Source organism: Aythya fuligula, chromosome 10 (genome assembly GCF_009819795.1).
Source record: "Aythya fuligula isolate bAytFul2 chromosome 10, bAytFul2.pri, whole genome shotgun sequence".
In the NCBI taxonomy this organism is placed as follows: Eukaryota; Metazoa; Chordata; class Aves; order Anseriformes; family Anatidae; genus Aythya; species Aythya fuligula.
In genome coordinates this window covers 6,128,551-6,152,373 of record NC_045568.1, presented here as the reverse complement: position 1 = coordinate 6,152,373, position 23,823 = coordinate 6,128,551, and the positions used below count along the sequence as shown (strand labels likewise).

The 23,823-nt window shown below is 37.3% G+C and overlaps 2 protein-coding genes across 3 annotated transcripts in view; one reads left to right on the top strand and one right to left on the bottom strand.

Annotated features, from left to right (window-relative positions):
• CENPP (centromere protein P) overlaps positions 1 to 5,188 on the bottom strand; it is a 141,465-nt gene extending 136,277 nt beyond the window's left edge. The window contains exons 1-4 of the mRNA XM_032193861.1: positions 5,073 to 5,188; positions 3,164 to 3,318; positions 2,213 to 2,367; positions 1,780 to 1,868 (exon numbers count right to left, since the gene is read on the bottom strand). Coding sequence (XP_032049752.1) covers positions 1,780 to 1,868; positions 2,213 to 2,367; positions 3,164 to 3,300 — 381 coding nt within the window. The 5' untranslated portion in view covers positions 3,301 to 3,318; positions 5,073 to 5,188. The remainder of the gene's footprint in view (positions 1 to 1,779; positions 1,869 to 2,212; positions 2,368 to 3,163; positions 3,319 to 5,072) is intronic.
• A 404-nt stretch (positions 5,189 to 5,592) lies between these two features.
• Positions 5,593 to 21,157, top strand: NOL8 (nucleolar protein 8). 2 transcript variants are annotated; one of them, XM_032194294.1, is made up of 17 exons: positions 5,593 to 5,652; positions 6,516 to 6,700; positions 6,844 to 6,906; positions 7,848 to 7,926; positions 8,227 to 8,374; positions 9,250 to 9,318; positions 9,637 to 11,538; positions 11,817 to 11,933; positions 12,824 to 12,940; positions 13,284 to 13,368; positions 14,348 to 14,492; positions 15,936 to 16,019; positions 16,772 to 17,049; positions 18,960 to 19,086; positions 19,516 to 19,586; positions 20,246 to 20,328; positions 20,647 to 21,157. In XM_032194294.1, the coding sequence occupies exons 2-17, from the start codon at positions 6,562 to 6,564 to the stop codon at positions 20,698 to 20,700; spliced, it is 3,561 nt and encodes a 1,186-aa protein (XP_032050185.1). In that variant the 5' UTR covers positions 5,593 to 5,652; positions 6,516 to 6,561; the 3' UTR covers positions 20,701 to 21,157. The 2 variants fall into 2 exon arrangements, with proteins under 2 accessions (XP_032050185.1, XP_032050186.1); XM_032194295.1 differs by lacking the exon at positions 5,593 to 5,652 and adding an exon at positions 5,662 to 5,725.
• The last annotated feature ends 2,666 nt before the right edge of the window (positions 21,158 to 23,823 follow it).

The window sequence follows — 23,823 nt, the reverse complement described above, 5'->3', positions numbered from 1 at the left end:
CTTCAATCACTGAAAGCTAGCCACAGTGAACTCAACTCAGATCTGTCTGTTCCTCTGTAAAACTGTAGCCTGGAATAAAGTGTTAAGTATCATTCATACTAAAAGCTATCTATAAATAAAATTAGAGATAATTACCTCTAATTTGTTACTGTATACCAATTGGCTTAATTTAAGATGCTATGGAGCTAACTATGGCAACTTTACTAGATTAAACAGATCAAGCTGATTAGGGTGAATAAAAATGTTTTTTTGTTGCATACCAACATATTTGTTGTCTACTGAGCATTTCCCAAAAAGCTGTTTTCTTTTATTTCTCAGAATGGGTAAAACTAGCTGCAACTTTACATTATCTTGCCCATGCTGATCTCAGTACAGGTTACTTTAAATGCAACTGTAAATGCGGTATATTAGAATAGACATGCATACTTCTGTTTTAATATGCAAGAAACCTGAGGCACCAAAAAAAAAAAAAAGTTTCCAGGCCTTATTAGTCTTGTCTGAAGACACATTGTATTGTATTTTAAACTGTAAGCTGCAGGTGCTATGTATTTTTATTAAAGAAATCAGGCCATGCAAAAAAAAACAAAACACAATTATGTATTTTTTTTTTCAAAGGAAGGTTTGATTTTTAATACGCACACACACAGTTTTCTACATATCACCTGCTCTCAAAGAAACAAACTGCTTCCTTGAGTGCTGGGGTTACAAGATTTAGGCGTTAGATAGGTAAGTATTGCCATCTAGTGGTACAACAGATTTAAGCACTGTGAATGCACTCCTAAATCGACCAGGTATCTGTTCATCTGCACTCAGTTACCATAAATTTTGGAAAAAATTAAAGAAGTAGCATACAGGTGAGAAACAAACAGAAATCTAATGAAGTCCCACAATTGATGCAGACTCTCTCCATGCTCAAAGCTAAATGCAGTTTTACACAAACAAATGGTAACATTTTTTCAACGGGCACGCAAGATCCATGTGATGTGTGGACTTAAGAGGTAGCAGAATAACTTCATTCAACTGACCTCTTGCAGTTCCAAATTACACAACCCACATGTGAGTATCTAAATACTCATTTCCTAAATTCACAAGGGCTTTTCTTAAATTTAGGAAGGACAATTTACATAGCAAAGCAATTGTTAACACTATCTGGTCTAAGCATTCTATTTAACAGGTACCTTTAAAGTTGAGCCATAAATCAAGTTTTCTTGAGAAGGAAATCTCCTGATTATTACAAATTGGAGTAGAAACTGATTTCTATCATTTATCATTTTGAATTCTGTGCTAAAAGGTTCTGACTACAGCTTCCTTGCAGAAAATCAGTAATCATTAGTGTAATTTCCATTCAATCCCTGTGATGTAATAACTATTCACACTAGCAAAGAGAGTAAGAACATAACCAGAGTAAAAAATTATTTGTTCAGATTTATATTGTTTTAGCTTTTCCTCAGTTCCCTTAAGAGAGGGGGGGGGGTTTGAATTTTCCATGCTCCAGTTCAAGATAAAAGACTACACAGAGTTTGATAAGAGTTTCATGACTGAATGCAGAACCTGGCCTTCAAAACTATTTTGCCTGCATGCACATGGAATCCAAAAGTTGGGTCCACCTGTTATAGAGTGAAAACTATTCACTGAGGCTTAAATTAAGGAGGCGCAGGCAATCATAATGACAAAATACCAGTTGAAGCTTTCAGGTGAAAAAGTAGCTATAGACATTTATCCATCTGAAGTTTTGTTTGTTGGCTTTTTTTTTTTTTTTAAACATACATTGGTCATTACCTGTGTTTCAAGAAGCTGAAATTCCAATTGAAAAGGCAAAGAGTGGCAATTCCCTGACAATCTGTGCTTCTGCACTGTTCTGTTTTCATCTGTTATAAAAAAGAAAGTTAACAAGATACCATAATCCCATACAACTATTGCATTTCTTCCATTAGTCATACTTAAAGTACCAACTGTTACTGTCAATCATACAGATTATGAAATCAAGTTAAATATGTTAAGAAAACAAAACTAATTTCATAGTAGTATTTCACTTTCCCACTATGCAAAATACAGTATTTGCTCAGAAACTTTTATATCAATTAAGGTGATTGTTTTGAAATACATTAATTTTCTTCTGCTACCATTTAAAGTGGAATTAAAATATCTGTGGATGCATGATCTTAAACAGCATGCTCAGTATAGCACTAGTAACAGGCACAAAAATGCTTACTTTTTTCCAGTGTTTTCTTGGAATGACTTGTGAAGTGAATACCAGTAAACTTCATTAAAAATGACATCTCTCTCTCTAGGCTTTCAAGCTGAGCTTTCAGGTCTGATGGACATTCTCCCTTAGATTCTCCCTGAAATTCTTTTTGGAATAATTTTCTAGAATTAAAGAAAAAAATAAAAGAGTAAAAGATCCAGAGTTAAGAACATGTTTTATTAAATCAGTACAGCAATACTGTTAAATAAAAGACATTTGTAATTTGTTCTGATGATTTTCAGACCAAGATCAGCTAGCAGCGAGTCAAATTTCAGTTAGATCATATTACAGTAACAATAAGCAATTCTAACCTACAGACCTCACATTCACTGCCAAGTAAACACAGTCTTTCTTATAAACTGTGATATATCATCTACTTGGAGGGACATAAAATCAGAGTGAGTTGTGATGCCTTTAGTAACCTAAATGGCATAGTTTATCTATGGAGTATACATGTACAGTATTTAACTGATATTCTATAGCAAATATGCCCTGCTATTTGGCATATAGCTAGTCCCATCTGTACACGCCACTGTTATTTTTTTTTATTTATTTATTTTTAATATCAACATGCAACTGAGCTGTTTTGTTCTTTATAATGAAACACATGGCCTTTGTGGTCAACAGCTTTGTGGGGCCCACACCACAGCATATTCATTACTATGCTCTGACCCACAATGATTGCCTTTTACAAAATAAATAAAAATCAGATGGAAATAAAAAAAATGATAAAATATTTACTTATTATTTTTAATGTTTTATTTTTAATGTGACCCATGTCCTAAATGAGATCTACTTTATAATAGCACTGTAAAAATAACGTAAGGGAAGTCCTAGTATCATAACATACAGGCAAAAGCTTTACCCAAGACTTTTGACAAAAAAATGTTATTATTCCAACATGTGAAAACAACGTACATTGATGTTAGTATCTCTTCATCAGAATAAAAGGTGGATTCCTGTTTTAGGTCGTCATACTTCTCAGCCAACAGTTTAATCTCTTCTTCTAGCAGCTGAATTTCATCTTCATAAACTTTATAAACATTGTTTTCCATTTCTCAGAATCAAAGTGACTAGGTAAAACAAAATAAGTGTATCTCTTAGGCCTCCCCACAGAATTGATCAATATTCAAAATCAGTTATTTTTTTCCAAAGAATTAATTTACACATGAAAATATAACATTAGGCAATTAATTCTCCCACCACAAAATGAGAATTCAATTACATCCTATGTCTTCTGAAAACTAAAGAATTGATGCATATGTTTTTTAAAATATCCTGGATAGATTTGACAAATACAATAATGTACACCACAGTAAAGAATCCTATAGAATTAAACAATCCTGTTTGCAACAGAAGATTAAACTGACATATAAGCCTTCTATCATCAACCTGAAAACAGAATTAGGCTTGAAGGCAAGCAACAATACGTGCTCTTGATACTACAGTACTTTGCCATCAGTGTAACCCCAATGAAGCCCCATTAGAAAGATAGCAGTCTACAAGCATACACGGTGATTTTGTTGTATTAATTCCTCAAAAGCTTAATTCATTAAGTCCAAAGATAATTTTTAGACCAATATCAACACACAAATCTCTGCATAGCCTATAGGTACAGAAATTAAATAAGGAATCCAGTGCAGTCAAATGTTTTCTTTTAGAATCTTTAACTAATCATGATTTCATCCAGTAGATTTCCTGGATATTTCCAACTTGCCATTACAGAACATCAACCTGTTCTACAGATAAAAAGCAGTCCCAGTCAGGTGTGGAAACAGATACCAGTTGTGACTGATTCACTTAATGAGCCACCTGATCCTGTGATGAAACGCACCTTAGTTTCTCACAGTGAGCACAGCTGTGCTTGCCAGCTGGTTAAACAAAGCCCAGCTACTCTTATGCAGGGCAAGAGCATAATCTGCCTCTCATGGGAACAGCTCTAAAAGGATGCAAAGAAACAAACATCTTTCTCAAGTAAGTCAAAACAAGTAAATACCATTAAGAGAAAAAAACACCTTGAGATTGGCACACTAGTTTAGACACAACACATTTAAAGGACTGCAGAGAACGTTACGCAACTGATGCATTAGAGCTTTCAATAGGGAAAAAAAAAAATCTAGTTTTATTTTGTGCATTTGCACATAACCACTGATATACTTTAACGCAACCACACTAATGTGGCTCAATAAAAAGGCATGAGGGGAAAATGGGATTTTGTTGCTTTACTTCACAAGAAACAGCATCTGAAATAACATATATATGAAAACATTCAAAACAAGATGTGCATTAAAAGCTTATTTTATTAAAAGCTTATTTAATTACTTTATTAAAAGCTTATTTAAGGAACAAAAAAAAACCAAAAAACAAAAATACACGAAGTTAGAGTCCCAGGGAGTGCCTAGTCGTGGCTTCCTCTGAAGTTTTAAAACAAACCTATGACAACAAACAAGATCAGGAGGGACAAGAGACAGAAGTTCTCCCTATTTTAACACGTCTTCGAGTTATTTGTTTGTTTTGTTGTTGTTGACGTTGCCGTTTTTGTGGCTTTGCTTGTTTTAAATAGAACGCGTTGACAAACACCATGGCTTTAACAGAGAGCGCCTTGGGAGAACAATCGGGAGGTCGCTATAACCGAAGCTTCCCGTGCCAGCGAACTCCTTTTCACCACACGGGCGCGGCCGTTGGAACACCACCAACGAAGCCGCCGCGGGGCTGGCAGCGGGGTTAAAGCTTCGGGCGGTGCCGCAGAGCCCGGGGACCCTCAGGAGTTCAAAGAGCATCGCCTCCGGCAGACAGCAGCGCTTCCTCTTACCCGAGCGAGACGTACCTGTGCCGGCACAGCAGTTTTTTCTCCTCGTCCCGAGCGTGTCAGCGCCTCAGGGTCGACCCCCGTCAGGCTTTCGCCCACCTGCCCGCGCGCAGCTCCAACGGCCGCCGCGCGAGGGGCCCCCCGCCCAACCGCCGCGCGCGCGCCGCTCCTTCGAACTGCGCGCCCAGCCCGCCCCGCCGCGGCATCGGGCGCTACCACTGCTGATGTCGGAGAGGGGGGAGCCAGCCGCAGCATCGGGCTTTCGTTGCGCCCTTGAGGAATAGCGAAGAGTCTTAAAGGGCAGATGCTCAGGTTTCTATCTGAGATGAGTAGTAACGGGATTGTTGATGTGGCTACTTCCTTTAATTTTCTCGCTTCTATCTTGAGGGAAACCCCCTCTACCTCTCTTCCGAGTTGGTTGCGTCCCGTGCCCCCAGCCGTGTGTTCCCCCCAAAGCTGACCGGCCGCGAACAGGAGCCCGGCGGCAGCGCGGGCGGAGCAGCGGGAGGCGGAACCCTCCTGCGGGGAGACAGCGCCGGGAAGGGCCGCGAGGGGGAAGGCACCGGCAGCGGCTCCGCGAGGAGCGCACATGGAGGCGGTGAGCGGCGGCCGGGACTGAGGGGGGCGGAGGGCTTAAATCGTGTTCGCGTCCTCCCGAAAATAGCAGAAACGTACGCAAATACCCTGCACGTATCCAGGCCTCGTGGACAATGTGTACAAAGTGTACGCGCGTACGAGCGTTCCGTACTGCTACAGAACGCCCCGCGGCCAGCGGGGCCGCCTCACCCAGGGGCTGCTTTGGTCGTGGGTTGTTTCTTTCCTTTTGTAATTTGGGGCCGGAGAGGTTGGTGTGTGTACGCTGGAAAATAAGTGGGATGAGCTCGGCCTTTCCCCGTCTGTGCTGTGCTTTTGTTGTCGCTTGTGCTGGAACGAGACGCGCAGTGAGGAGGGACTGGCCCCTTGCACCAAGTGGTCAGGTGCGCAGGAGTGTGTGGTATCGTGGCAGAAATACTAAAGAGCAGTTTCTCAATTCAGTGTTTGTACTGCTCAGCTTCTTGATTTCTGTAAAGAAATTCTGAAGTGTAGGAGGGCTTGAGCTTCATCTGCACCACTCCACACAGGTTGTATTCCTGACCATTAGTTCTAGCGTTGCTAGCTTAAAAGTTACAGGTAAAAAGCTTGATAACTTGCAAGCTTTAAGTTGTGATACCAGGGGGAGAAGTGAAAGGAATGCCAAGCTGTTCACACGTACTGTCATGCAGCAAGTTATGCACTTTAAGGTAAAAGATAAGCTAAGCCCTAGCATACAGCAATGCTTGCTGATAGTTTGCTGATACAGGACTGGAGCAGAGCACGTTACCTAGTCCAAAGCAAAGGTGCACTCTTCTCAAAGGTTCTTTGTGGAGGAATTTTGATGGAATGATTTGTTTCATAATTGGAACTATTGCTGTCATTTTACAGAAAAACAGAGTGCGTGTTATAGATGTGACAGCTTGACTTCTTGAATATGGAGGAGGAACAAGCTTCAAAACGTCTATATGTTGGAGGTCTTGGCCATACAGTTTCTAAGGCTGAACTACAAGAAAGATTTAGCAAGTTTGGACGTGTTTTGGATGTAGAGATTATTACCAGAAAAGATGACCAGGGTAACAGTTTTATATCATTCTTTAAAAGTGGGTTATGCTTCAACTCACAGTGTGAAATATTGTTCTTGTTTCAGAAATATTTATTTTCAGGAAATAAATGTTAAAGTTACATAGAAATTGAATTAATGTTTATCATTGAGCAGGAAATCCTACGAAAACTTTTGCTTACATCACTGCCAACATTTCTGAAACAGATCTTAAAAAATGTAAGTATATTCTTTTCATTTTATTTATATTATGTTCCTGAACCAAATGACATAACTGATGGTTCATCTGATGTCAAGTCAGAACACGGTCAAGGCAGAGCTTGTTTCATTCTGTTGTCATACTTGATTCACTTGCTTTAAGTTGCAGTATATGGAGGCTGTTTTTGCTAGAGTTCTCAGTGAGCAGATACTAGCAGATTGAAGAGGTGATTTTATTTGTTTGTTCTAGCCCTTTTATCAAAAAGTATAGGAAATGTGTTTCAAACACTTGCGGAGTCCATAAAACAGTAGAAGAAACTCGACATGAAAGGTAGTCCAGAATGAGTTTCCATAAACGTGCTTCTGTTACAGCAGTCTTACAAATTCCAAAATAGGTGGATTACAAAATTATTTGTGAAGTTATAAAATTACCTGTGTAATACATATATGTAGCAGTAAAACACCAGATGAAGGTACCTTTACCTAAAGAGAGGGAACGGTAACGTGCCCCTGTATTTAGAGAATACAGCCATTATGAAGAGATCAACTAAAAGCTAACCCAGCAGTTCTTTAAGTTCCAAGTAGAACAGTTTTCCTAACTGTTTTTTGTGCTCATTAACTGTATCTTACAAAAATAAGTAAGAAGTTAAGTACAGAAGAGTTTATCTGACATTAGCATAGAAACTTTGTCGTACATGTATTTGAATCTTCACATCAGTGTTTGAACTGAACTGTACAGACTTGAATAACACTTCTCATCTCAGAACTTTAGTTTTGGATGTGGATGTCCTTGTTTAAGAATAGGATATTACACTTTTCATATGCAAACTTAAATCAAATGTCTAATGTGGTATAAGATGATACTAAAGAAACCTCAAGCTATTGTAGAAGGTGGCATAGTTAAGTTCAAAGTGAATTTTTTAATGTAGAAGATACTAATTTCTAGTCTCCTTGTTTCACAGGTGTATCAGTTTTAAATAAAGCCAAATGGAAAGGAGGGACGCTGCAAGTCGAGTTGGCCAAAGAAAGCTTTTTGCATAGGTAAAAATCAAGAAACAAACATATGTTTTTACTGAAGTTACCCTTTTTATGTTTAACTACCAATATTACGGCAATGCTTTATGCATCTGCTACACTCTTTATTCTTTCTAATTTTTATTGATGTTGGTGGACTGTTGATGCATATTAGCACTTATTTTCCCTTAAAGATCAACTATAATCAGAAATATGTTATTTCTTTAAGTAGTGAATGCTTACTGTTCTATGGGAGATGGTCACTGCCAGTTACAATTTAGAACACAGGCAGATCTTTTTACAGGTGTGATGTACTTTTTGGTACAGGCTTGCTATGGAGAGAGAGGAAGCGAGGCTTCAGAAAGAAAAAACACAGAGAAACGACAAAACGTCTTTGCTGGAATCTCTGAAAAAGGCTGGAGTTGTAGACTTTCACATGAAAGCAGTACCAGGTACAGAGGTGCCAGACCATAAGGTATGGTGGGGTAGATCTGTAGACAATTAAAAAACAGAATTGGGCACAAGTTTATTACATCTAAATTCCTGTCAAATCTTTATGTTGTCTGTAAAGAAACTTGTGTAAGTATGACAATCCAGCTTTGTGAAGTAGTCAAAAGAAATGCCTTACATGTAGACAAGCAGGATATTTTTATCGTTCTTTGTCATGACTAGAAATAATCTTGATCATGCAGTCCTCTGTCAAGTTAAATTAATAAATGCTTCGTGACCCTTTAATGCCTGAATGTCTTCATGTCAGTCTTAAGAGCATAGAAAGAGCATATGTATTTATTTTTATAGAGCATATACATTTTGGATGGCTGGGCTGTCAGGCTGTTCTCTGTGCTTCAATACATTTAAAAGTAAGACTGAACAAAATTGTTGAGCATGCAAACTTAGGCAACAAAAACATTTACCACAAAATTTTAAATTTATTTACTCTACACTTTGATTTTTGGAAAGTGTGGGGGATTTTGAATTTGTTACTTGGGAGGGGAAGAAAGGCGAAGGAGTAGTGATACCGTCCATATAGTTACCATTGTTAATTCATAAGCCAGAAGCTTTATATTAAGAATCTTACTTGTAAAGAAATTTGGTTGTATTTTGTCATTATTTGCAGGTCGTAGATAATTATTGGTCTTATTGTATGTTTTTTGTTGTGATTTTTTTTTTTTTTAAGAAGGAATCTGGTTAAGTTGCACACTGAAAATATCTTACTAAGGGAAACAAAAAATAAATAGATCACAGATGGTTCTTTCTTACCAAAGAATATACACGTTGTTTTACTCCAGGTTTATTTCATTTCCTTTTTTTGTTTTGTTTTATACTGAATTTATTTCTCTTTCCTTTCAGAATTGGGTTGTGGGTAAGTTTGGTAGAGTCCTACCCATCCTTCGCCTTAGGAATCAACAAAAAAATAAAATATCCTTTTTGTTCTGGTTGGGCATAGACACCATGCTCTTCTTTCTTTTGTTGTATGGGTAACTGTTTCTGCTTATCTGCTTGAGGGTCTTCACATTGACTACTAGTTTTGATTTACTGAGTCCCTTAAGTAAATCTTACAATAAATCTGTGTGATTTGAATAACTTTTTTTAGATTGCAAGTCCTTTGTTTAAAGGCATACTGTCATACCGTTAAAAGAACTCATTGTCCTTTCACTTAGAATTTAGCTTGTTCCGAGAGATTGGAAGTCTCTGCTGGAAGAATTGTATTGTTCTTATTCCTTAACTAAGACTAACGTTGTGAAATATGACCCATCAAAATACTGCCACAACCTTAGAAAGCTGGAGCAAGACTTGACGCATGTAGTTCCTGTATCCAAGCTTACTTGGTATTTGGAAGAGAAAGATGACAGCATAAGCAAGAAGAGGCAAGGAGAATTCCCTGTAACTAAGAAACAACCTAAAAAGCTGAGACAACTGGACAGTGAGGGTGTGAATGGATCAGCAGCGCCCCCTTCTGGGTGCTGGCCGCATTCAAAAAGCACAGGCTCTTCACAGCTAGATCAAAGATCAAAAACCAAATCCAGTGAGGGGTCTGAATTGCTTCCATCAAGCAGTCTTTATAGGAGAACACCAGGGCGAGGCTCGTTATCAGCTAAAACCAATAATTCTAGGATTTCTTCTCAGAATAATACAATGCATGTTTCTGATGGTGACATTGATTCTGAGGAGGAAATTAGAACGATGGTAAAGAAAGGGATGGAAAGACAGCAAGCAGACATTGAGACTGAGGGTGACCACTTGGAAATTGTTGGAGTTAATTTTGAGTTAAAGTACAATACTCACTGGTCCTTAGGCAATCTAGATGCTACAAAGAAAGTTGTCAAAGGAAATAATAAAGAGAAAGAGACTGTGGAATGTGATAATGGTTATGATTCAGCAGATACAGATGAGATTATTGCTGAGAGTAAAGGTTCAGATCCAAGTAGCATGAAAACTGCATTTTTAGAAGACTCTAAACTGGCAGTGGTGGAAACAAAAGAAATACTAACTAATAAAAAATGTGATTTGGCAAATGACTCCTCACCGAAAACCCACAGAACTGTAAGAGAAGGGAAAGTAAGAAAACCTAAAATTTCTGCCTTGCCAAGTACAACAAAGACAAGCGATAGTGAAAGCTCTTATTCAGAGTCTGAGAAAGGGGAGTCTGAAATCAGTTCTGATTATGAATCCATGATGCAAAACTGTTACCGTCTAGACCTCACATTAGATGACCTAAAAGCATTAGCTACGGAGAACTCTGGGACATCAGTCGAAGAACTGGATAACGCACAGAGCTCTAGTCAGTGCAGCGTGAAAGAAAATGCTAAGGGCAACGTCACATGTAAAACAAAACTTTCTAGGACTCCCCCTGCAGTTAAAAAGAAGTGCATCAGTCCTGAAGATATAGTTGCTGCCATTTTAGAAGGGGAGAAGAATGTTGATGAGGAAAGCTCCAAGAGACAAAACGGTTCGTGTTTGAAATACCAGCCCTTCAGAGGAATGCGGTCCCTTTGTGAAAAAGAGTTAACTAAGGACAGCGCTGGTTTAAAGAAGCCTGTAGAAAGTTTAGGTGTTGAAGCTTCAATTCCTTATTGTGGGCAGAAGCCCTCTGAAGGGCAATCGAAGAACCATCGTTTTTATTCCCTTGATATCAGCAAGGAAAATGAACAAAGTGAGCCTTGTCAACAGCACAAGTTATCAGATGCTGTCTCCTTAGTAGATGAGAATGATCAGCTTGTTTGCAAGCCACGTTTACAAGGAAAGAGGAAAAGGACAAATTTGCAGGAAGACCAAAACTTAGAGTATGGAGATGCTGCTCCTAGCACCAGTGACAGTGAAGGTGAGAGCAGTGACATGGATGGTAACACTGCAGTGTTGCAGAAACGCATGAAACAACAACTGAAAAGCCCAAAACTGCTTTCAAACAAAATGAAGAAGGTTGTAAGCAACACAAGTTCAGAATGTGAAGTTAAGAAATGTGAAAGTAAGAAGATGAGTCTCCTGGAAAATAAGGAACTTCATGGTACTGCTTCAAAGGAGTCTAATACGAAAAAGAAACAATTGCAGGATAACCAGAGGAGGCTGGCAGCTCTAGAAGAGAGACAGAAAGAGAGAGAATTACAGAAGAAAGTCATTCAAGGAGCTCTTTCAAATCTGGTAATTACACTCACAACTTTTATCTGAATAGTATACAGTAAAATCAAAGGGAAAATAAATTATTTTAAAGTATGATCAAGAATTCCCCTATTAAATTTTTAAATATTGCCGGTTTTCAGAGTTCGTACAGAATGTTGCCTATCTAATTCCTGGGCTGTCTCTAGAGGTGCAAAAGGAACCGTAGATTCCTCCTGTAATGTCATAGAAATATCCGAGTTACTTCTGTGTGACTGTAGCGAGTATTTAACGTTTAACTTGACAGTTTTATTCTTACGTAGGATAGCCAGCCAGAAAGCAAGCGTAAACACATCACATTTGATTTGGATGTGGAAAGTGAAGCTGAAGTGGATGAGATCTTGAAGGAAGATGAGAGTTTGGGAAATGTGCATGAAAAAGTAAGTTTTATTAAGAAAAAGTTCAGTATTGTGTGAAGAAGTTTCATATGGATATGACTGTGCCATTTGTTTTGAAGACTATTTTTCATAGTGTGGTGATAGAAAAAAGTAAATGAAGAAGTTTTGAACTAATAGGAATAATTCTTTTTTAGCCAACATGAAACAGGTTACAAAGAATTGACTGTGCATCTGACAAAGTTGGAGATGTTTGAAACCTTATAAGGAGATGGAGATCTGTATGCAAGATGTTTTAACTTTGATTAAAAGAAAAAGAATATTTAGGTTATAGAGCATAAGTAGTTTTGAATTTCACTGCTTTCGGTCAAAGGGAGGTAGTACTGTAGAAAGACTTACTGTTCTTTCCAACACTGGACAAAAAATCTGGATTAATGAAGTGTTTTGTTTTTAAAATGATATTTGAGTCCAAAGAAATTGTGTGGGGCTTCATCTTTAAAGCTTATTTAATCAACACCTTATTTAGCAGACTCCTCAGACTGTATTTTCCCCACCCCCTGAAAAAAAAAAAAGGCAAGGTTAGGGCCATCTTTACTATTGAAATAAAATCTTCTTCTCTAATTTTTCCTCATACTTAAGTTGTGTTTTTTGTTTGTTTGTTTGTTTGTTTTTAAGTTACATGTATCTTCATTTGTATTTGGAGTCCCTGTACGGTATCTTTCTTTAAGAGACCCTTCTGATGGAAAACTAAAACAAAATGGTGAAATGCCTAAACAATGTAAGATTTGAAATGTGTGGGCCAGTAAGTTAGCTGGTTGTTCTAGCAATGCATTTTTTCAGATAAATTGGAAAGCACAAGAACAAAGTTATTACTGAATTATTTTCCGATAGTTGTGAAAACGTCTCCTTTTCTGTATTCTTTTTGTTTAACATAGGAGTCTGCTCCTAAAACTTCTGGAAGACTCTTTGAAAGCAGTGAAGATGAGCAAGATGATACAGATGATGAGAGATTCAAAATTAAACCCCAGTTTGAAGGCAAAGCTGGTGAAAAAGTGAGTGAATCTATTAATGCGATTTATTTTTTTTGGTAAGACTCCATAACGCCACTTTGGAAGTATGTAATACATAGGTTTGCATTCTTGCTGAATAGGATTTTGACAAACTTAAAATGGAATTCTCTTAAAAAGAGGGAACAGTAGCTATGGGGAAAATGGGTGTTGGGAAGTGAGGACAGTTCTCTGATCTTGTCGTTGTTTTTGACTATGGAGGAATTTCTGGAAAAGGCATCAACATTTAAAGGTTGTTACTATGTTGTGTTTATAGCACTGGGGGGGAAAGGTTACTATATGTTGATGGTTTGTTTTCCAACACTTAATAGGTTTTCATTTTATTTAGCTCTTGAATTTGCAATCCCGGTTTGGCACAGATGAAAGATTTCGTATGGATGCTCGATTCCTTGAAAGTGACAGTGAAGAAGAAGGTAAGCTTGTACAGCATCACAGAATTTCTAGGTTGGAAGAGACCTCAAGATCATTGAGTCCAACTTCTGACCTAACACTAATAGTCCCCACTAAACCATATCCCTAAGTACTTTGTACTTTGTTCCTGGTTAACAGTAATACTAGAGGTGTATAATGGAGCCTTAATTTTGGATGCTTGTAGAAGCTCCTTAGCCTCTTGTTTCTCTGGTGATTCTTCAAAGTAAACAGCCAAACTGCTGTGGCTATACGTATGGTATTCTGGTAGTTGTGTTTTCTCAAATATATATGCTGCAAAAGCATTTGTAATAGCTAAATTAAATATTAATTTTGTTAAAAAGTCAACATTTGAAATTATCTTTTTAATACAGGCTGATGCCAGAATGTTTTGCCCATATTTTTCTTAAGGAAAATAACTTAAGGTGACATAACTAAAATAAACTTTTTGACCTTTACATCAATTTCAGCTGTTGGTTTTGTAGTCATTGTGCTCTCCATTGAGCAGTCAGAAAGATTTTTTTTGGTTCTTTTCATCTTTTCTGCTATTTAAAAAAAAAAAAAAAAAAAAGCCTTCTAAAGATTTTTTTTCTCTAACAAATTGTTAACCTGCTGCTCATGGCTCAGAATTTATTTCTGAAATTTAATCTTTTGCCAAGTTCTGCTACTGCCTTTGCTTAAATGATTTTCTGTACAGCCTCTCTCACTGCCGGAGTTGTTGCACGGTTGTACAAAAAAGGGAACAGGGTAAATAACTGGTCTGATTTTCACATGAAATAAGTGTCCTTAATACTGCTACTCAAAGACTAGTTGCACAGCAAGGAAGAAAGCCTCTAAGTAGCTTTAAGATAAGGGAAGTGCCCTGTCAATTTGCATGAGCTCTCCTACTGTTGTAATAACATTCTACACTGAATTTCACAGACTTACAGATTTACTTCAGTCACAGTGGGGAAAATGTACTTATTTATTCATTTAACTTATTAGCAGAAACAAATACATTGAAGGCAGATGAGGAGGATGAACTTGCTGCAGAGAAAAAGAGAAACCTGCAAATACTGGGAAGCCTCTTGAATGTCGACTTGGAACACGCCAAACCAACTAAAATGGCTACAAATGCGAAGAAATTCAAGTATGGGCCATCTTTTATCAGAGAAGAAGGGATTTCGGGGAGGCTTAATTTTTGTCAATATTACCCAACTAAAGTTTCTTAGTTTACTGAAGGACCTTCAGCCTTCAGATTTTGTGTGCATCTGAAGTTAGCTTTTAATTCAGTTTCCAACTTGAGTGTCCTGGTAGATTATGTAACTGGTAATTATCATTGTGGTAAAAAAGAAGTGATAGGATGACTGCTTATGGTTTTTCCAACAATCCAACTGTAGAAAATTTACTGTGTCTGTGAATTAATATTTTAGTAAGTCCTTGCCTGTGTGAGATAGTTCTGTTCTTTGTGAAGACAAACTTAAATAAGATAGACAAAGAACATGTGAGTTAGGCAGTAGGTCAGTAGGTTAGATCATAACTTCCATAGGAGTTAAGAAGGTAATTGTTCTCTCTGGCCTACACATGAAAAATGAGTTATCCTTCTTTCAAGGGACAACATGAATCTTCTTTTGCAGTGGAGACTTTTTCTTTTTATGCTTATCTGTATTTCTGCTTTTGAGAAATGTCTTCATTAGATCGGTAATTTGTTACGTCTGGCTGTGGACTGAAATGGTGGAAATTAAGAGTTAAGTGTAATGGAGTAATGTGCAGTCAGTCAGCTTTTACAGACAGTTGTTAATGGAATGGCATGAATTGACTTCTGGCTGCAAAATATTGTGACTACTGCACAATCATATTTAGATCTATGGCTGCTTTGTAAATTTTCTTGCATTTTCTAAAGACTAGCAGAGGGGGAAATGATCTCTACAGCCGCAGAGATAATTTTAGGAAATATTTATTGCATTGGTGTTCTCTAATACCCAGTTAATGATATAGTGCATACCTATTTAAAAGCAGTTAACTAAGTTGTAAGCATTAATTGAGGGAGAGGAGGGGAAGTACATGGCTGTCTTCCTGCATTGTGGTAAGGCTGCATAAGGGTCAGTCTAAACATTAGACTGCTCTATCTGGAAGTTCCCCAAAACGTTTACATACTGGAAGGTGAACATGCTACTCTGTTTCCTTGAATTATTTGACTTTGTGGAATGTTTGGTACTGGAATACACAGCAACATTGGTATATTTATCTACGAATAGCTATCTATTGATATGCCTCCACCTGTATATCTTTTGAGGAGATATAAGCTTCTACTGCATAACGCTCAACTTGAAGTGTGTTTTATATTAAATATTATACAATTAGATTAAAGTTGATTCCGTTTATAACTTTTCCTGAACCAGACAGGCACAGGCATTTAAAAAGTATCTTCTGGTCAGTTAGATTTTGGATTGGTTTGGAGCTTTTTTTGATAAAGAAGTAGTTCTAGATCTGAATCTAACTGTAAAGGTTTAGGGTAGCTTTCAATTGACCATTTGTAGTGTCTCATGGGTGATTTCTTGCTGTTTTTTTTTTCCCCATTCTATTATTATAGGGATATTAATGCCCTCCGCTATGATCCCACAAGGCAGGACCATGCGGTTTTTGAAAGGAAACCCGATACTACAGAAAAAGAGAGGTAATAGTACAGCTTGGTACCTATCATTGTAATGTTTGTTTCCCTGGAAGGCTGGCTTTCAAAAACGGCAAAAAAAAAGACTTTGAACCTACACATACTGCTGTTTTTTCCTTAGTTCTCCCTGTTATTGCTGAAATAAGGATTGTGGCCTATACCAATACCAAGTAACATAATACTTCCCCTACTCCCCATGTGCTATTTTCTGTTCTCCTTTCTCACCTTCAGGCTTTCCTCTGCTTCAAGTCATGGACTTTGAGACTTGCAAATCTGTGAGGAGAAAGCATTGTCTGTAAAAGTCTAATTTGCCAGAAAAGAAATCTGTCCCAAATATCATAGTATTGAGATCAGATACTATTATGTATTAAATGATGAGTCAGAATTTAGTTCATTATGAAGTAGAAGTGTTGCTGCCTTTTCATGCATTCAAACCTGAGGCACCTCCCCGCTGCTCACCCTCAAAAGGTGGGCAAATTGTATAAGGTGGAAAGAAAGAGGTTAAAAGTCTGAACACAAAGGACAGTCATGCTGGCGTATAAACCTTGGAATATCCTGTTGCCAGAACTTGGAACTGCTAAGAAAGAGAAGGAAAAAAAAATGTAGTTAAGTGATCTACTTATTGATGTGTTCGGATAAGCAGCCTCGCTATTAATTGCTATTGCTATTATAATTGCTATTATTTCTGAAATTCTTGGGGAACCTTTCCTTTAAAAACACGCATGTTGTTTCATTATCTTTTAACAATCTGATTTCAGTAAAGCTAAGAGAAAGAAGAAGAGGGAGGAGAGTGAGAAACTGCCTGAAGTGTCTAAAGAAATCTATTATGATATTGCTGTTGATTTAAAAGAGTTGTTTGGATCTTCAAAGAGCAAACCAGAAAAAAGAGAAGAAATACCCTGGGACAAAGATAAAGCAGAGGAATCCACCCCACACGACAACCTGGGACCTGATGATGGGAGTAACACAGCTCAGAATTGTGGTGGTTTCAAGTTTTCTTTCTTTGATGATGTGGATCAGTCACATGTAAAAGAAGGTAATAGCAGAATATACGTAATAATAGATTTTTGAACGAGTTGATTATGTCAGACACAGGAATTACATAGCATGTTATAGGTTTGGAAACTAGAGGATTTTCAAAGGGTAAAGTCAGTAATGCAAAATCATTACGGTGGTCTTTTATACTTGCCAAGATCTTTGTAGTTTAATCCCAATTATTCATGCTTGCATCCCATTTTTTAAGGGATAGTGTCAAGAGATAATGTTTTGAAAAGGAAATACTATTTAATTATTTTTTGAACAGTGATGGAAAAAGTTGTCATCCACTGAATTTCTCAAATATAGGAGGAAAAAAATATGGTACACAAGTCAAATCAGGATTCATATAAAACAAGATAGTATAAATAAAATATCCCTTAATTTAGGGAGCATTATGAGCAGAGAAGATCTTAGAGTTGACCCCAAGATCCATGAACAGTTCCATGTACTTAACTGTATTGTAACCATAGAAACTTGAAACTGAATGATGTGATTATTGGGGTATTATTGAGGTAAAAACAAAAAAGCAACTCAAATGTAAGGAAATTGAATGTGTGGTGAAGATTAGAAAAAAATGATATTGAATACCTTCATAAGAAATACTGTAGGAAAAGAGACTGAAGTTAACTGACAAAAAACAGAACAATCAGTAATGCTGACTTCAAAAATGGTAAATTCAGTGATACAGGTCAGTATAGCAATGTGTGAGCTCACTAGAACAATGTGGAAAATACCTGTGAGGAGATGTAGTCTGTATTTCACAAACTTCTTAGCATTGAGAACCATACTCGAACACTGTGTCTTACATTATTTGTTACGAATAACTATTGGCTTATATTGTATAAAAATCCTATTCACGGGTTGCAGGACCACTGTGCTTGCTGCTGAGTTGACACAAAGCAAAAAGATAGGTGTGACCCTATTGCACATACCTTGGTTGCTACAATAATTTTTGTGATTTTTGTTTAACCTGACTTCAGAAAGATCATGCGTGTCGTGTGGAAGCCATGAAAGAAGAAAATCAATAGTCTGGCTTTTGTAGTGCAAATTGTGTGATGTGGATAATTTGAACTTGCTTTCTTCCTCAGCAAATGCGTCCTTTTTCCAGATTAGAAATTTCTGTTCTTTCACTGGAGTAAGATTTTTATGGTGGTATTTCTTTTTGTCCCCCCTCTTCCGCCTCCCCCCCACCATTGTCTAGTGACTTCTGGGTTTGGAATTGGCTTTATATTGCCAGAGAGAGGCAGTATAAGGAAGAGCTGTCTTTCTACTCTGGCCTGATGAGTCCTGCACAGATACTGTGCTTATACACTAAAAGAAGAGAGTACCCCTAACCTCAGTCCTTTTGGCCGAGGGAGGCTGTAATAGCTCAGATGCATATGGAAGTTACCGTGTCTAAACTGAACTTCTGGCAACTCCCTGTCTGTTAATAGGCAGGAACATGTATGTGAATATAACAGTGTGATTGAATACACAGAAAGAATAAGCTAAGGCATTGTGAGCCTCTTAATAAAGGAACTTTGTAAGAAAGTGAAAGGAAGCTTATATTCCATCTTCTACAAGTTAAAATATGAACAGTCACAATTACTCCCAAATCAGTTAATAAGAATTGTTTGGTTAGAGTGACTTGATCAGAACCATGGGCCCTAACAGTGAGCTTCAAAAGGAGTTGGTGCACTTTTTCCCTATGCTGTGTTAATACTACTTGTGTGTTTAGGGGATGAATTACTAATATTAGAGAGAGCAAACTACGTTCATACCTGTCCAAAGAACCATAGAAGAATCTGTGAAGGGAGGTTTTTGTCCTGCACAAATCTGTTGTTTCCAATGTAACTATTTCACTCTTAAGTAGAATTTTTTACTGGCAAGGAGGTGAGTTAACTGACTTCTGTTGTGCTACTACTGCAGAGCCCTACGTAATTGAAACAATAAAACCTGTAAAAGTCAGCTGGCAAGAAGATCCACGTTTCCAAGACAGCAGCTCTGAGGATGATGATGAACCAGAGGCAACAGAAAGTGAAAGGGACAAAGAAATGCAAGTTCTGTTCTTATTTGTTATCTTGGTAGTAGATGATGCTATGAGAATTTTAATAGCATCAATCCATCCAGTCATGGAAAGCTAGTATCTTCATTGTGCATATTTTTTAAAAATTTTTTAGGGAAACCATTCCTTAGTGCACAGAACATAATATTCAAAAATTCTGCTGTTAGTTTTGAAGTTGAATGTAAAAATTGAGTTTCTGGGTTGGTGCATGAGAACTTAATTGGGTAGTGGTTTTGGCCAAAAGTCAAATACATGCCAAGTGTTCTTGCACATTTCTTTACAGAAGGCTGTATTTGGTTGTTGTGGAGTAATGTTACATTTCAGTGCATGCTATTTCTGTGAAGCATTGCAGCTTTAATTTGTGTTAATGGAATTTGAGACTAACTTTTATGACACTGAAATTTCTTTGTATTTTTCTAGGTTTTCCTCTTTACCTCAGGCAGTAAGTGCTAGGTTATTCTTCTTCTCCAAAGATGATGAACGCTTAAAAGGTATAATGGGGTTTATACCCATATGGTTATTGATCCTACATAACGTGTTTTGTGGTGTTTCTTTTGTGTGAGTGTGAATATAATGAATTTCATAGTACAAAAAAATATAGTTGCTTCTGGTATTTTATGCAATTGTCAGGACAACTTTAAATTATGTTCATTTCCTGAGACAACTTAATATATTGATTGTTTAAAAAAAAAAGTGTATGTAAAAGTTGTTATGTAGCTAATATAGTTATTGTACTGTTATCTTCCAGCTTGAGAATCTGATTTACAGTGCTTGTTAAAATCAAGCTCTGAATCTGTAACAGGCATAAATTTTTTTTTGATAGGCATGGAATCATGCCGATGAGCCTTTAATGAAACAGATACTGATTGACTGTAATTACAGCATAATAAAGAAAACTGCTGCTGCCTTTAATTTTTCTCTAGTATGCCAGGCTGTAATGTATAACACATTTTGTTTCGATCAACTGTGTTGTGGGGGTAAGGGTAGAGTATGTGGAAAACAACAGGCCTTCTGACTTTATTACTATTTTGCATGTGAAATTTATGAAGGACATCGTATTCAGATGTCCTTCATATGTCATTAACTACATGACATTAAGATGTCCTTCAGATGTCATTAGCTACATTAATTTGTTCTTTGTTCTGTGCAGAGGGCCCCAAGTTATTCTGTAGATCAGTTGACCTCAGCGAAGAAAAAGATAGTTGGGAAGACAGACGTAGATTATTGCTTGAGGTGAGTATTTTAACATCTGTTACTTGATAACTAGCTGAAAGCTCAGTGTAAGGAGGGAATGGGGCTGCTTATCTGTTTAATTTGCATTAAAAATAAATTTGGGAATTTCAGAAGGGCTTGAAACTTTACAAGGGAACTACAGATTTTTAACATAGCAGTGTGTGTAACTTCATGTTGTGGTGTCTGGTCTGGTAAATCAATGAATGTCTGTATTGCACAGCACCAGCTACATTAGTGCATGGAAAAAAACATGTTTGAGACTAAGAGGTGAATTGAGAAACTTCTCATAATACTGTGTTAAAATTTAAATATTTTCAGGAATGCCGGAAGAAACATAAGGATGCAAGAAGGAAAGTGAAAACAAAACAATAAGTTTTTGTTTCATGTTTCTTCTTTGAAAGAGACATTTTTCTTCAACTTCTTCAAAATTCTAATGTTTCAAAGATGTAACAGGAAACAATACTGGAAAAGACTGTTAAACTTTGTTTCTAAACAGCTACATATTTATTATGTCAATAATTGTAACAAGTTGGGTGTGTTTTTGTCTATACGGTTTAAAGGAGACTTGCTTCTTTGCATATTTTTTGGGAATTTGATCATTGAACAAAGAAAACAGTGGATTATTTTTTGTGTTCTCATGCCCCCTTGCTGTATGCTGTTGATGAAGAACAGGTAGTACCACACCTTTAAGACTATACAACCTGTATTCAGCTGAATGTAACAGAGATCCTGTTTGAGATTCCGTTTACAAATTCTTGGAATGCCCCATTTTCAGAGTAAAAGTTTACCAGAAGCTTATTAAAATATGTATATAAGTGGGAAGACTTACGAAATGGGTAGATTTGTATTTCTTCACAGAGCTGTTTTTTATACTTTTTAATTGAGTATATACGTGTATACATAAATAAATCTTAAGGACAAATGTTGCTGGTGTTGTATGCTTGTTGAATATTTTACAGATAAGGATGTATTCTTCCATCCATTTAGCATATTTGCGGCAGAGGGTCATGACAACATCAGAATACAGAGTGTTATGGAAGTATTGGCTCTTGGCTAATTAACTTAGAGGCTACAGCATGTTGCAGCATGTATGTGATCTGCCTGGAGAAAGTCACTTGGTTTAAAGTGCTGTTCATGGACTGGCAGACGGTAAGGATCAATGATGGGAGATTGATCAGTCCTCTGTAGAATGTAAGAAGGGTCAATCCCCCTTAGAATGGTGAACAATAGCAGTGTCGGGGTTAAATGAAGATCCCAATCAGTTTATTCTTTGTTGGAGACTAGTGGCAAGGAATTATAGCCAGTTAAGGTACTCAGAAAGCATTCTCAGTTGTGCCTTAGGATGCCTGAGCAGAAACATCCTTACTTATAAAAGTAAGTCAGAACAAAGTAGTATCTAAGAGCTGTGACAGACAGAAAAAGAGTAATTTCCAGCCGAGGAAACACTGTGCACTGAAAGTGTTATGGGATAAAATATTTTGTGATTTGTTTTCAAGGATATGTGAAAGAAGTAACTGAGAATGGTGGTCTACAGATAAGGCTCAAGCGAAGTTCCATGACTAGCATTTATTTGTAAAATAATGAACTATTCCATTTTGCTTTCCTGTAGTCCTTTTGGCTCTCATGACAAATATGTATGCACAAAGAAGTACGAAGTCTTCTTGAAAGACAGCCAAACTGTTTCTACTTACTAGCAAAAAAAAAAAAAAAAAGTTGATTTTGTTGACATTTACACTGTTTTGGTAGCAAACAGTTCCAGTGAACATTTTGTTTCTGTTCAATTTACTGTAAAATCTAATGGATATAAACATGCTCCTTTGCTAGTGCTCTTAGAAGCCATCCCTCAGAAGGTGGGAAGCAGTATCAATAAATGGTAGTGCCAGAGACCTGATCATCACAAGGAAGTTGCTTTAAGCGCATTTCTCAAGTAGAGACTGAGCAATTTGTGATCAAATGATCTGTGAAAGGGAGTCTATAACTGCAGTACATACCTTTTGTAGTGGTTCCCACTGTCTCTAGCTCATTTTCTTGCTTGATTTTTATAAAATAGTTGTGCACTGCTGCAGAGCATGATGCCAGAATACTTGTTCATATAGGGTACAAGTTGTTGCATACATCACCTTGTCTTGTATCCCTGGTTGAAAACAGTCTACTAGCAATAAGTTTTAGGTAATAATAGAAATGCTTTCATGATTGTGGTTCGATAGGATATTGTACTTGACTAAGTCATTTCCAGCGTGGGGTTTGAAGGACTTGACCTCCTTGTAATGAAAGATTGGTGCAACTTCTTGTAAAACTGACTGTTACAATACTTAACCTTCAACCTGTCAGAATTCAGCACTTAAAACAAGGTGGCTTTTTATCCTTGGGCTCTTCCTGGTCTGAGGAATAATAAGATTGCTGTTTGCAAGGCCTCACATTAGAAAATGAGAATAGCTGGCTACCTCTGGGTTTAAATAGCAAGTCAGTGACTAGGAAACACACTACTAAGATAAGAAAGCTGAAAGCAGTCTCATCTTGAAAGACAAGTTAGAGAACAGAAGATCAAAAAGCAAATCCCAGAGTACTGAGTAGATGGAGGAAAAATGTATTTTTTCAAAGTCTTGTGTTCAGCATGTGTTTTTGTTTGTTTTCTTGTTTTGTTTTGTAATATACCTCCCTATGCCTTCTGAAGCTTGTCTGATTTGGTTTCTTTCTGTCTGTCCTTAAAATTCACTTTTACATTGCATACATCTGTTTATTTTTAGTCTTCTAAAGAAATTTCTTTACTTTCACATTCTTTTGCAAACATAAATGGAGTTTCATCTCATGGCTGTCAAAGATGAAGCCTGTTTTCTGTAAACTTTTTTTTTTAAAGTACCACGGTCTGTTATGCTGCTTTGTGAACAAAGTTATTCAGTTGAACTATTTTGTGTGGCACATGATCCTTTTTTTTCCTGAGGCTTGGAGGTCTTCTGAGTTGTAATAAATGCCACATTTTGCAGAACGCTGCCTTACTACGTCTGTACAACGCTGTTTTCTCCTGAGTGAGATTCAGCGTTCCAATTCTAGTGCACTGCTTTCCTAAGTGTGATCCAGGGCTTCACAGGTGTTAACTGCTAGGCAGAGAGCACCTTAGTATGAGAAGACCTAATGGCATCCTATTTACAGCCTTGTACGGTTTCAATTAAGACTAATCTTTTGGGGCCGCTTTCACAGGCATAAAGAAATAAGTATATCGAAGCCCAAGGTGAACAAAGGAATAAAAGTGCTGGGCACCTGCCATCAGCCCTTCTGGCTTGGTACGATTTGTACAGCTACAAGTTTAAACCTGCTTGTGTTGTCACGTAGGACCGCTGGAGAAGGTGAAGGAGCACCAAGTTCCCTTTGACCTTTGCCATAGCAAGGAGCACTCCTTTCTGTTTGTACTAGTTTGCCAGGAGAGAATACGTTATGCGGTAGCTTAGTAGAAAATCCTTTTCCTAGTTAACTTCTGCTTCTGTGTGGATCAGTGCT

Bases quoted from the DNA above. Each gene is read 5' to 3' on its own strand.
- NOL8 (XM_032194294.1), top strand. From the start codon at position 6,562: ATGGAGGAGGAACAAGCTTCAAAACGTCTATATGTTGGAGGTCTTGGC. The intron at 7,927-8,226 runs GTAAAAATCAAG...TTTTTGGTACAG, and splicing joins AAAGAAAGCTTTTTGCATAG to GCTTGCTATGGAGAGAGAGG. The intron at 14,493-15,935 runs GTATGGGCCATC...CTATTATTATAG, and splicing joins ACAAATGCGAAGAAATTCAA to GGATATTAATGCCCTCCGCT.